This window comes from Canis lupus, chromosome 4 (genome assembly GCF_048164855.1).
Source record: "Canis lupus baileyi chromosome 4, mCanLup2.hap1, whole genome shotgun sequence".
NCBI lineage: Eukaryota > Metazoa > Chordata > Mammalia > Carnivora > Canidae > Canis > Canis lupus.
The window spans coordinates 55,650,175-55,664,512 of NC_132841.1; the positions used below are offsets into that span (position 1 = coordinate 55,650,175).

The 14,338-nt window shown below is 39.9% G+C and overlaps 1 protein-coding gene across 4 annotated transcripts in view; it reads left to right on the plus strand.

Annotated features, from left to right (window-relative positions):
• The window catches only part of GEMIN5 (gem nuclear organelle associated protein 5), a 40,232-nt gene extending 26,096 nt beyond the window's left edge, over nt 1-14,136 (plus strand). For 2 of the 4 annotated variants that reach the window (XM_072824385.1, XM_072824388.1), the window contains exons 19-28: nt 195-290; nt 692-829; nt 2,034-2,181; nt 4,923-5,042; nt 5,455-5,665; nt 7,243-7,491; nt 9,261-9,423; nt 10,193-10,697; nt 12,445-12,541; nt 13,189-14,136. In XM_072824385.1, the coding sequence (XP_072680486.1) occupies nt 195-290; nt 692-829; nt 2,034-2,181; nt 4,923-5,042; nt 5,455-5,665; nt 7,243-7,491; nt 9,261-9,423; nt 10,193-10,697; nt 12,445-12,541; nt 13,189-13,356 (1,895 nt within the window). In that variant the 3' untranslated portion in view covers nt 13,357-14,136. Of the gene's footprint in view, nt 1-191; nt 291-691; nt 830-2,033; nt 2,182-4,922; nt 5,043-5,454; nt 5,666-7,242; nt 7,492-9,260; nt 9,424-10,192; nt 10,698-12,444; nt 12,542-13,188 lie in introns of all 4 variants that reach the window. The other 2 variants (XM_072824387.1, XM_072824389.1) reach the window with 1 other exon arrangement.
• Nucleotides 14,137-14,338: the final 202 nt, after the last annotated feature.

The following is a 14,338-nucleotide window of genomic DNA, read 5'->3' on the forward strand; positions in this document are numbered from 1 at the left end:
ATAGTCTCATTGGATTTTGCCAAGGCTGAGCTAAACAAACTCACATATTTTGCTACCCTTATAACCAGCAGGGGTCTCTGTTAGGGTAAACAAGGACATAAGACTCTTCTTTTCACTGTCTGAAATGGGTGTTCTGGACGTATTTTTGGAAGATTAGAGAACAGTAACTTCACTTTGTCTTTTTTAATTAGCAGAACTAAATGAGGATATGTCTGCTGATCTTGACGAAAGATTTCACCTGGGGCTTTTTACAGACCGGGCGGCCCTGTACAGAATGATTGAGGTTGAAGGTGAGGCAAGTCCAGTCAACATAACCCAGTCTATCTTTATGCTTCCCTGACACTTTGTACTTAACTCTTTTATGGCTGCCATCCTGTGGCATCAATAATGATTCACTTTGCATGCTGGTTAACTGGGTTTTGAGCTCCCCAAACCGTACATTCGCATACACCCCTTGCATCTGTCATAGGACCCTGAACATACAGTATTCACTCTGAGTGTAAGAGTGCATGGGTGACTAAGGGACTGAGTGGGCTTCGCACCACATTATGAACACTGGGAGATGACTCTCCCATCACCCGGCAACAACATATTCTGGGAGTTTGTTCCTCTTTCCTCCAGCCTTTCTTTCTCTAGAAGTCCGTGCAAAGGTCTCTGAACATCTTCCCAACATTCTATCTCCTCCAAACAGGAAAGGGTCACTTGGAAAATGGCCACCCTGAGTTATTTCACCAGCTCATGCTTTGGAAAGGAGATCTCAAAGGTGTTCTTCAGACTGCAGCAGAAAGAGGAGAGCTGACAGACACTCTTGTAGCTATGGCACCAGTTGGTATGTTCTTTTCAACAGAAGTGCTATCACCTTGAGGATGAGTCTACTACAGATGGACACTCTCAGGGCCCTGGGTGGCTCAGTTGATTAAGCATCTACCTTTGGCTCAGGTCATGATCCTGGGGGCCTGGGATGGAGCCCTGCGTGGGGTTGTCTGCTTTTCCCTCTCCCTCCGCCCCTTCTGCCCCCTCTTCCTCCCACCCCACCCCCACCCCCCGCTGGCTCATGGTCTCTCTCATGCACTTTCAAATAAATAAATAAAATATAAAAAATAAATAAAAAAAGATGGACTCTTGCAGGACAGTTTGGCCATGTCTAATTACTTTAACTCAGCAATTCTAAGTGTTGGGACTAAACGGTACTCAACAAAATGACAGGTATACATGGACTGTCATTACAGCAGCATTTGTAATAGCAAAGGATCACAAGAAGCTCTCTGTCCATCAATAAGAGACTGGTTAAATCTCGTACCTCTATACAGTAGAAGCTCCCATAAAAGAATGAGGCAGCTCTGTGCATTCTAATATGGAATGGAGCTCCAAAGTATAGTAAGTGAAAAGAATCAAGGTGTAGGTGTGCAACAGTGTTTACTACTCTTTCATTTTATTTAAATGTGTCTTTGTAGACTATTTCAAAAAGGTTTCAAAAGAAACTAGTAATAATGGTTTTTTCCAGGGAAAGGAATTTGGATGTTTTGGGTAGAGGGATGCCAGGATAACAAGGAAAGCTTTTATGCTATGCCCAGTTTTTTAACTGTACTTAAGAATACTATATATAGAGAGAAGTATACACAGATCATTGTCCTGACTGACAGTGAATTTCACAATACACCCTTATAACCCACACCCATATATCAGAAGTATAACACTACCAACACTACCAGCTTCCCATGCTGCTTTTCCGTAAGTCTTCACAACACCCCAACAAGGGTAATCACTGTCCTGACTTCTATACTGTTTGTACATTTTTAATTTTAGACTATTTTGTATGTGTTGTGTAATCAAAGAAAAAACTAAAGTTTTAAAATGTGGGTATAAGGAGAGTAGATGAAGCAAATGATCTGTAATGGCAACTGAATTAGTATCTAAATGTTGTACTTAATATACTGACTAAAACCAAAGCATTTTCAACCTGAATGTATTTGCTTATTTTGTTTTTTCTTAAACTTGCTTCTTATTTAACCACCGCCTTTTTTTTTTTAAAGCTGGCTACCAAGTGTGGCTGTGGGCTGTGGAAGCTTTTGCCAAACAGCTGTGTTTTCAAGATCAGTATGTCAAGGCTGCCTCTCATCTACTTTCTATCCACAAAGTATATGAAGCTGTAGAGCTGCTCAAGTCAAACCATTTTTACAGGTTTGTATGACCTTACAATTGAACCAACAGTTGGACATAATATGAAATTAATCTGCTAAACAGCTCTGCTTACTGATAACCAGCATAAACCTTTGTTGTAATTAAATATCTCAAACATACAGAAATATATGGACACCAGCCTAACAAACATCAATGTACCCACTACTTGTGCTTAACAAATGTTAATTTTTATCAGTGTTTACCATTGATCTTTTTCAGAACTTCTTTATCCAAAGTAACACAAATAGGGAAAACAGTATATATAAGACAAAAGAGACAGGATCTTGCCAGCCATGCCAGAAGCTCCCTGTACCCCTAGTTTTGTTTTTTTTTTTTAAGTGTAACATTCCAGATTTGGTTGAATTGCTTTTCTCCATTTCTATCCTCATCCCTTCTCTAGAAGTAACCACTCTCCTGAGATGGGTATGAATCTTTCCTAGCCAAGTTAATACACTTTCACTTAATACATTGCTAAGTAATGACAGACAAAAGGAACAAAATATTTCTTGTAAAACAGCATACAATTGGGTCTTGTTTTTTTATCCAGTCTGATGGTTTCTGTCTTTTAATTGTAGTGCTTAGGCCATTTACAATTAAGAAGATTGGTGTGAATGAAATTTACCATCTTGCTATTTGTCCTGTTATTTGTTCATTTTCTTTTTCTGCATTCTTTTTAATCAGTTGAATATTTTATTACCAAAACTGGCTTATTAGCTATACTCCTGTTCATTTATTTTACAGTTGCTTTAGGGCTTGTGAGGATTAGCATTTTTAACTTATCACAGTTTATTTTTAAATAATATTGTATTACTTCTTTTTCTTTTTCTTTTTTTTTTTTTAATTTATTCATGAGAGACACAGAGAGGGAGAGAGGCAGAGACACAGGCAGAGGGAGAAGCAGGCTCCATGCAAGGAGTCTGATGTAGGACTCGATCTCTGGGCTGAAGGTGGCGCTAAACCGCTGAGCCACCCAGGCTGCCCTATTCTTATATAGAACGTTTTTTTTTCCCTCCCTGTGTGTCCTTTCTGCTACTGTCATATATTTGACATGTTATAGCCCCACATTACATTATTAGAATTTTTGCTTTAACCTGTCATCTTTTTAAATATTTTTGTTATTAATTAATTTTTAAATGTTTTTTTAATATTTGCCCACATATGTATTTCCAGCATTTTTCATTCTCTTATATAGGTCCAAAGTTCTAATTGCTATCAACTCTTCCTTCACCTGAACAGGATCTTCACTTTTTTGTACTGTGATTCTTCTGGTGACCAATTCTATCACCTTCTATTTGTCTAATAAAAGCCTTTAATTTTGCCTTCATTTTAAAGGATCTTTCTCTGGCAGTTTTTGTCTTTTGGGGCATCAAAGATGACATTGTTTCCTCTTTTTTTTTTTTTTTTTTTTTTATTTATTTATTTATGATAGTCATAGAGAGAGAGAGAGGCAGAGACATAGGCAGAGGGAGAAGCAGGCTCCATGCACCGGGAGCCCAAAGTGGGATTCGATCCCGGGTCTCCAGGATCGCGCCCTGGGCCAAAGGCAGGCGCCAAACCGCTGCGCCACCCAGGGATCCCACATTGTTTCCTCTTACGTTGTTTTTGACTTGACTGTTGCATTTAATCTCATCTTTGGTCTATGGTCTATAGGAACTATGTCATTTTTCTCTGTTTTTAGTATTTACTCCATCACTGATTTTCAGCCATTTGATGTGATAGCTTTGGGGAGACCTTCTTGATTCTATTTTGGTCTGTCTTCCTTTAGAGAGTGTTAAGCTCTGTTTTAGTGTATATTAAAGTTGCTATGTATCAGCTTGATCAGCCTTGAGGAGTTGCCTACACATGTATGGCCTTTGTGTTTAGCCAAAGATTCCATGAGATTCCCCAGAGTTCTATAGACCCTTCTCTGGATAGATTATTCCTTCCTATCATCCTGGCCCTCAAATTCCAATTGCTCTGTCTCTTCTCCACTCAGTAACAGTGCTGAGGCTTTGCTGGGGGTTCCCTGTAGGAAGATGACTACAGGAGGGCCCTTAACAGGGCTCACGTCATTAGTTCTCTTCTTTTCAGGATGACAGTCCTGAGCTGCCTGGTGTCCAATGTCTTTAAAAAATAAATGTTTTACCTAGTTTTGTGACAGGTGGTTCCTGTTACTCCATCATGGCTAGAAACTGATGTCTCAAAATCTTCTTAAACATTGCTCTACACAGATCAACTTGATCTAAAATACTTTTATTCCAGCTACTACTTTATGTTGGCTACAACTCAGAAGTTGTATGTCACTTGAAAAATATTAGTTCACTGAATTACACAGATACCCCCAAGTGTTAACACATTTCATTACAAAATATTCAAAAAAAGATCACATTCTTTAATATCACTGTCAATCTTTTCAGAAGAATCTTTAACTTTTGGGAAGCTGTCAGACACAAAGTTGCAGGCACAGATTTTTAAAATTCTGGTTTTCATTTGAAAGCTCAAATTTTATCATTGGCAACAGTACTGCTGGTTGTTTTCTGTGAAGTGACAGGACTTGGGGATCCCTGGGAATCCACAGACCACACGTTAAAACCTGACGACCTAGATGAAGAAATGAGCTCAGTGTGTGGTTTTAACTTCCTACGTAATGCAGGAAGATGATCTCTTATAGGAAATTGGAACAGTATAAACAATACAAGAGGGACAATTTGTCCTATCATCTAGCCTTTTCAAATTGGCTGATTATCTGTTCTTGCCTCTAGGGAAGCTATTGCAGTTGCCAAGGCCCGACTGCGCCCAGAGGACCCAATCCTGAAGGACCTGTACCTCACCTGGGGAGCCATCCTGGAAAAAGATGGGCATTATGCTGTAGCCGCCAAATGGTAAGCCTGAGGGAACAGGTAGGTATCTGAATATAGAAAAGCAGGATAAGAGTTGTAAGTGTAGAGGGGGAGGTAAAGTGACTAGAAAATGAAAAGGCATATGTGTATTAAACCAACTTCCTAAGATTCATTAGTACCTACTTCCTTGGTATTTATATGAATCACCATAACTATTCAAGAAACCTCTAGCAGATTCAGGAGGTCCCCCTTTTTCTAGTGATGTCTTTAACATCACTATAATGAAAAGGAAACAGGAAGGGAATGAAAACTCTGTTTGGGTTCAGTTCAGCAAATGTTGAGATTCCTTTCTGTCCTTACCCTGTATGATGCGGTCACTCATTCTCTGTGCTACAGTGGAAGAGGAAATAGGAGATCTGTTTATGAGACTTTGGGGTTTTCTTTTGTATTACAGCTATTTAGGGGCTGCTTCTGCTTATGATGCAGCCAAAGTTTTGGCCAAGAAGGGAGATGCAGCATCACTTAAGACGGCTGCAGAGTTGGCTTCAATTGTAGGAGAGGATGAGTTGTCCTCTTCCCTAGCTCTCCGGTGTGCCCAGGAACTGCTTTTGGCCAGGAACTGGGTGGGAGCCCAGGAAGCCCTGAAGCTACATGGAAGTCTAAAGGTCAGTCTGTTGTTTTATCTCCTGGTATTTAAGAGGGAAGGGCCCCAAGTCCTTTTCTAGTTGAATTCCAAATGAATAACCCAGTTGAACAAGGTGTATTCAGCAGGTATCCTTAGAAGTGTCCAGCAAGCCTTGGCCACACTATCCTGTGGAAGTACTGTGGCTTGCCATTGCCATATTCAGAGTAAGAGCTAATGTGGTCATTCACACAATAATTCTCCTTCCTTATTAGTTTGTGTACAACATATATGAATAACAGCTCAGCCCCCGGGGCTAACAATTTCATGTTTCTTTATTGGTGTCATCAGGTCTTCTTTGAAGAGGGAGGGGAAGAGGGATTAGCCTCTGACAGAAATCATGGTCCTCTGCCACTGCACCCCTCTTTAGCTTTAAGCCATAAAAAAGTATGGGAAAATCAATATTTAGTTAAATGTTTATTTATCCCTTTCTTTTTTTTTCTTTTTTTTTTTAAAGATTTTTTTTATTTATTTATTCATTCATAGAGATGCAGAGAGAGAGAGAGTAGCAGAGACACAGGCAGAGGGAGAAGCAGGCTCCATGCAGAGAGCCTGATGTGGGACTCGATCCAGGGTCTCCAGGATCACGCCCTGGGCTGCAGGCGGCGCTAAACCGCTGCGCCACCGGGGCTGCCCTATTTATCCCTTTCTGATTAAAAATGAGTGATGTACCACTGCCTTATTTGACACACCAAGACTGAGATTACTTTAAAAGCATGAACACTCAGTTTCCAAAACACATAAACATTTGGTCCATTTTAGACAACTCTGCTAGTCACATACTAACTTCTAACATGAATTTTGTGAATCCTTTTTCCCTAATAGGGTAACTAGGCCTAAAAACATTCCTAGCTAAATATTCATAGCCCAAGAAAAATTGTAGCTTTCTGGGAACTACAAAATAAAAACAGAGATAAAAGTAGTACACCCTCAAAGATAGTGTCATTTGGTGTATTATTTATAAAGTGACCAAACCTAGAGAGAGTTTTTTTTTTTTAATTTTTTATTTATTTATTTATTTATTTATGATAGTCACACAGAGAGAGAGAGAGAAGAGAGAGAGGCAGAGACACAGGCAGAGGGAGAAGCAGGCTCCGTGCACGGAGCCCAATGTGGGACTTGATCCTGGGACTCCAGGATCACGCCTTGGGCCAAAGGCAGGCACCAAACCGCTGAGCCACCCAGGGATCCCCTACTTTTGTATCCTTTAATCTAAAATTTGGGCAGAGGAAGGAACTGGATAAGCCCACCCATCTTTTCTCAAAGTGGGCCACAAGTCTTGTAGTCCTGTAGTGGACAGGACTACAGTTGAGGTTCCTTGTTATGAAACTGCTTGGGTTCCAGGCTACCTCCAGGATCTCTGCAAAAGCATCTGGAAAAATGTCTGTTAGATCATGTCTTTTCCCACCTCACTCATGACTCACACTGGCCAGAGGCAGCCCACTAAGGGGTTTGGTTGCTGTAGATGGATTAGGGAACACACTCAGAAACTGAAGAGAGCTCTCAATAATCAGGGACTTCCGCCGCATAACGGTTTCTATGCTTTGTTGTTGGTTCCAGGGGCAGAGACTGGTGTTTTGCCTTCTTGAGCTACTGTCCAAGCACCTGGAGGAAAGACAGCTTTCAGAGGCCAAAAGCTCTTCCTACAATGCTTGGGCTGCAGGCATCGAAGGCCCCTTTGTGGAGAGGGTGACTGCTGTATGGAAGAGCGCCTTCAGCCTGGATACTCCAGAGCAGTATCAGGCAGCACTACAGCAGCTGCAAAGTATCAAGTATCCATCCGCTACAAATAACACTCCCTCCAAACAGGTACCCTGTCTGCTCTCTGTAGTCAGACTTCCTTAATCTATGTCTGGTATGATAAGGAAACAAGCTGAATGCCAGTTTGCATTTCAGCAAAGACAAAGGCAGGCCCAGGCAACCTGGAAAGATCCCTTCAGACTAATTAAAGCCCTTTGGCTTTGAAGTTAGTCTTAGATCAGTCTTCTCTTAAAAGAAGAAAAGCCTAAAAATACAGAAAAGCAAAGAGAAAAATAGAAAATAGAAAAACCAGAAAAAAATAGAAAAACCAGAAATAATAAATGTTCGCATTTTGTCATTTTTGTTTCATATAATTTTTTGGTTTTGTTTTGTATATTCTTCTAGATTTTAGTAAAAGAAATACAATAAGGTTGAAGTCCCTGGTACCCCTTTCCCTTGGTTCCATTCCCCTTTCCTAGCTCATCAAAGGCAGCCCCTAAGTTAGGTTATATATATTATTTTGGACCTTGCTTATTTCAAGGACCTTGCTTATGACCAGTGTGTAAAATCTGTCCATATTGATGCACAGAGAAAAAGTTGATTCATTGTAACAGCTACTACACCCATCCTATATATATATATCAATTTATCTACTTTTGAAAATGAGGGCACATAATTTTTGAGGAACAAGACTTCCTTAAATGATATACAGCACTTTCGGAAACAATTTGGCAGTTTCTTATAAAGTTAAACATAGATACACCCACTGACCCAGCAGTACCACTGCCTGGATATTTCATTTAAAAAATGAAATCAGATGTCCACACAGACTTGCACACAAATGTTCATTGCAGCTTAGTTCACAACAACCAAAAATGAGGAACAACCCAAATGTCCATCAGCCGGTGAATGGATATGCAAACTATGTTTTAGCTATACAGTGGAATGCTATGCAACATTAAAAAGGAACTAGTGATGTCCAGATAATATCAGTGAATCCTAAAAGCATTATGATAAATAAAAGAGTGAAGACACAAAAGACTGTATACTCTGTGGTTCTATTTATATAAATTCTAGAAAAGACCAAATTTATAGTTACAAAAACCAGGCCAATGGTTGTCAGCAGGTGGAGAGAGGGGAGGGCATGCAAAGGAGCACATGGAGATATTTTACAATTATGAAAATGTTCCATGTCTTGATTTTGGTGGTGATCATAGCATATATACCTATACAGATATATGTCTTTATCAAAACTCATCAAATTATTCACTTAAAATTGATAAATTTTCTTAATTATACTGCAGGTTGGTTGGTTGAATTACAGCTTTTAGTTCTAAAACTCCCTTTTTGGGTTTTCTTTTTTTTTTTTAAGATTTTATTTATTTATTCATGAGAGACACAGAGAGAGAGAGAGAGGCAGAGACACAGGCAGAGGGAGAAGCAGGCTCCATGCAGGGAGCCCAATGTGGGACTCGATTCCAGGTCTCCAGGATCACACCCTGGGCTGAAGGTGGCGCTAAACCACTGACCCACCCCAGCTGCCCTCCCTTTTTGTTTTAATTAAATACAAATGTCAAGGCTTTTTTTTTTTTTTTTTTTTTTTTTTTTTTTTCTCATGAACAGACTTTAACACCAGACAAGGCATGTTACTGTGCAGCTAAATAGGAAAGTTTCTCAGATAAGGGAAACGAAATGGGTGGTGGAAACAGAAGGACCTTTCTTGAACGTATACTGTCTCTACTTCCTAGTACAGTCAGTAGGAATTAGGAATATTTCTGTATCATCCCAGTGCTTGCTGTGGGAGAATGTTTAACTGAAACTGTGGCTTCCCCCTCTAGCTTCTGCTTCACATTTGCCATGACCTGACCTTGGCAGTGCTGAGCCAGCAAGTGGCCTCCTGGGACGCGGCTGTGGAAGCCCTACTTCGGGCTGTGATCCGGAGCTATGACTCAGGAAACTTCACCATCATGCAGGAAGTGCACTCAGCCTTTCTTCCTGAGGGTAAATGCCCCCCAGCTCTGTTGGAGCATGCTGACTAATGGATGATGTAACCACCACCAATGGTGTAGTACCAGGAGTATATATAATATCGAAAGATAGAGACTGGCCAGTTGTGTCATTTAGCACCAAGTTTGAATCCTCTTACCCAGGCTCCTAAGAGGTAGCCAGAATGGCTGAGCTGTTTTCCTTTACCTAGCCCTACCAACTTTATCTACCTTACTGCCTTCTATAAATTTTCTTATAGTTTGAGAAAAATAGCAGTGTGCTCACAAGTTAGTTAAGAATGGAGAAGCACATGGGGCCCCTGGCTGGCTCAGTTAGAAGAGCATGCAACTCTGATCTCAGGATTGTGCGTTCAAGCCCCATGTTGGGTGTAGAGAAACATTTAAAATAAATAAGTGAACTTTAAGAAAAAAAAAAAAAGGAATAGAGAAGCACAGCAAAAAGACATTCTTTGAGCTGCATAGTCACTAAACTAAATCACTGATTTTTCAGAGATATGGTGGGATCTTACCTGAGAGTTTTCATAGGAAGATGGAATATTTTTTTCTGTAATGCTTTGATTGACACATAGACTACAGCAACAAGAATGCTATCCTAGGTCAGGAAATGTTTTGTTCTGGTTGGCTTTTGGTGAAGGGCATGTTGTCCCATGGATTATTGCTATCCTTGAGATCCACTCCTTGGGAGATAGGAAATACAAGGGGAGGAGCTAGGTTTCTAATAGATAAAGAACACACAACCCTAAATCCTTGTCTTCTTCTTCTAGGCTGTGGCCACCTAAGAGACAAACTGGGTGAACATCAGTCCCCCACCATACCAGCTTTCAAAAGTTTGGAGGCCTTTTTTATTTATGGACATCTGTATGAATTCTGGTGGTCTTTATCCAGGCCTAGCCCTAAATCTAGTGTCTGGGTAAGAGCTGCTCAGAGAAGGACAACCTCTATTGAGCAAAGTGAGCAGATAAACAGTGCCAGCCCTGAAGAAACTGACCCTAAAGTGTCTGAACCAGAGCCAAGCAGGCCTCCAGAATTAGATGTGAGACTCACAGAAGCAAGCAAGCAAATCCTGATCACTTGTAAAGAGCTCTTTTCAGAAAAGCACGCCAGTCTCCAAAACTCACAGAGAACCGTTGCTGAAGTCCAAGAGACCTTGGCAGAAATGATCCGCCAACACCAGAAGAGTCAAGTCTGTAAATCTACAACAAATGGTCCTGATGAGAATGAATCTGAACAAGTAGCAGAACAGTCCCTTTCTAGTCCTCAGAGGGAGTGGTAAGTAATGAGTCTGTTTAAGGTGGAATTGGAAATACCCTGCTGAGTTCTCACATCATCATCAGATAAAAATCAGCACATGATAAGCTTGATCAGATCACCTGCCACCACCATACTGTTGTATGCACAGGCTTTGGAGTCCAACATGGGGTTCTAATCCTGGCTTTGCTGAGTGACCTCAGGCAAGATTCTTAATGTTTATGAGCTTTTGTTACCTTATCTATAATTGGGAGGATCTACCCCTACCTCACTTGTTTGGGGAATTAAATGAAATCACAAATAATGTTAATAACAATAGAACAGTAAAATACTACTTTTGAGCAATAAGTAGATCCCCCCCAAAAAAAATTAATCCTGTAAAATGAGGAGTTGCATTATTGCATCATTAATGAATACCAGTTTTTCAATTATTCTGTGCTCTTCCAGAAAATACACAAAAACGGTAGTGTACAAAACTGCATGCTGAGTTGAGAAAATCCCAAGTGATCAGAATGCTATAGCTAATCACTTCTGTTGACCACAGGGTCCAGGTGGATGATAGGAGCCAATCACCAATCACTGTAAAGTTAATTTGCACTATTACAGGGCCCTCTGCTTTGGGCACTTGTAGTGATTAACAATTACTGCTTGGCTATTATGCTGAGTGCTTTTTACCTAGATTGTCTCCCAGCATAGGGCCTAAAACATAGTTACTAGTACCGCCAATAAACTGATAATTAGGGCAGCCCGGGTGGCACAGTGGTTTAGCGCCGCCTGCAGCCCAGGGCGTGATCCTGGGGACCTGGGATTGAGTCCCATGTCAGGCTCTTTGCATGGTACCTGCTTCTCTCTCTGCCTCTCCCTCTCCCTCTCTCTCTCTCTCTCTGTGTCTCTATGAATAAATAAAGTCTTTTAAAAAAAATTAAAGAAAAAATAAACTGATAATTATTAGTAACTGAAAAAAAATTAAGTTTTGAAGCCTTTATATATTTATTGCTATAAAAATACTCCCATTGCAATCCTTTTTTTTTTTTTAAGATTTATTTTATTTATTCATGAGAGACACACAGACAGAGAGAGAGGCAGAGACACAGGCAGAGGGAGAAGCAGGCTCCATACAGGGAGCCCGACATGGGACTCGATCCGGGTCTCCAGGATCATGCCCTGTGAAGGTGGCGCTAAACCGCTTAGCCACCAGGGCTGCCCTCCCATTGCAATCTTGAATGAGTTTTGAGTCACTTCTCCAGTAAGCCGCCACACTCTAGGCAGCTTTAGGTCTTGTTCTAGTAACAAGAAAAACAGTAAAAATTCTCTAACCCAGCAGCTCTTAACTTTTGGATCACAGGATTCCTTTGAAAAGCTTTAGACACAAAAAAATGTGCATCCTAACCTATGGTTAGGAGCCACAGCTGTGCTAACTATTCCCCAAAGAAATCCAGGCTTTTTGCACTTGGCTGCAGAATTAAATCCCCTAAAGATCCTAAAGTCCTGTGATCCAAAGGTTAAGAGCTTCTGGGTTAGAGAACTTTTTTTTTTTTTTTTTCATTAGAGCTATGTGTCTAAGAAGTGGGGATTTGGAAAATAGTGAGGAATGGTATTTCATTTTGAAAACTTTTTACCACATCACATTAAATCCCCTCCTCTTGACCTTGGTATTAAAGATGAGAGGTAAGACCCAGATGACAAAAGAATTTTATTTATAGGATAACAGTTAAAAGTTATGTGAGGCAAGGCATATGACTTATGCTTTTTTTTTTATTATTACTAGTAAAGAAGAAAAAAATCAGCCACTTTCTCTGCCTGAATTAACCAAAAGGCTTACAGAGGCAAATGAGAGAATAGCTAAATTTCCTGAGAGTATTAAGGTAAGATTTATAGCAGTTCATTTGGTAAAACATGGTTTTTTATATTATCAATTTACTAAACCAAATTCTTTAAGGTTATCTGATTCTCTGTACTGTTTCTGAAATCTCTACACATCTGGATATGCTTAAAAATTTAGGATCCCGTGGTCTTTGGTTAACTAAAATGGGAGAACTGGATTATTGACAACACAATTTTATACCTCATTCTTCAGAGAAATGAAACAAATTTTGGAATTGGGAGGTAAAATAAAATTAAAATTGGTACTTGACAGGATGAGCACTGAGTGTTCTACTGTATGTTGGCAAATCGAACTTCAATAAAAAAAAAGTTGGTACCATGTATTTGATAGTTACAGATGGATGAGTGTATTTGAATGTGGCACTGCTAGTAAAAGGAGAATCATGTTTTGAATTGAGTGGGGCTCTAGAAAAAGATTCTTTCATTTGAAGAGGATATCCCAGTATCCATCTGTTCTGAGTATTCCCTATCCTTAGAGTAACTGATGAAAAGCCCTGAAGGAGAAATTGCTAAGTTGTGCTGAGAAGTATCACTAAATGAGACTTGAAGGTGCTGGTGCCTCTCTCTATGCAGGTCTATGTGGCTCATTTGCAAATGCTTCCTTATTCATCCCTGTGTCATCTTTCAGACCTGGCCCTTCCCAGATGTGCTGGAGTGCTGTCTTATCCTGCTTCACATTGGGTCCCAGTGTCCTGGCAGCGTGACCCAGGACATGCAGCAACAGGCCCAAGAGCTCCTTCAGAAATATGGCAACACTAAAGTTTACAAAAGATACTGCCAGACCTTCTGCACATGAATTTTCAAGGAACTTTAAGAAAACTGTGCCAAATTCAGAACATATGACACCTTTCACCTCTGCAGTTACACCATGCCAGACATTCACTTTGATCCCTGGGTGTTTTTGCAGTGATCCAAATAACACAAATGGGGGTCAAGTTTGAATTGACTCTACCCTTAGACATAGTGAAATTGGACTTTGGACTCAGTTGTGGTTTCCTACTGGAGGAAGGATCATGAAAAGCCAGCAGTAGGTATTCAGAACACCTGCAGTGTGATTGTTGGTCATCTCTAAAGCCTTATGCAGGTTTCACCCAAAGAGGAGAAACTTTTTAATTACCCAAAGTATTATGTTCTCAAACACAAACTACCTTTAAAAATACTTAGCCTAATGGTAAACATGTCATTCTTGTTGGAGACAGAATTGCTCCATTTTATGACTTGGTATTATTTTTCTTATATTTGTTAATTTGGGTTCTCCCCCTTCTATTCTTTCAAAGACTTCACTTAGAATGTGAAATAGGCCTTTACCCATCATGTTGACTCTACCATCCATCTGAACTTTAGGTCAAAAACTTGGTTTTATTGTTTCATGTAATTGCTTATTTGAACAAATCATTTACTAAAGTGTTAGAAGAACAAATAACTGAAATTCAGATGTGTCTTATCCCTTCAGTTTTGTAAAATGTAATGGTGATTGAACAGCTCAGAAAGAAATTACTGTTTCAGTGGTTCTTAATCTTTTTTGGATCACAGGACCCTTTGAGAATTAAAACCACAGATGTTCTTTGAAGAAAAATGGGTAATTTTGCATATATAACTTTTGGATCATTTGACTCCAACTTCAGCATAATGGGATCCTACATACTATTTAATTATAAAACCTGTTCGTTCCCCCTCTCCTCCCATTATTGAGCATTCTCTTGAGGTCTTTTCTTTTCTCTGGTTAAATAGTTGAACAGTGTCAGGAACAGATGTTTCTGTAATATCCCAGTTGCTGG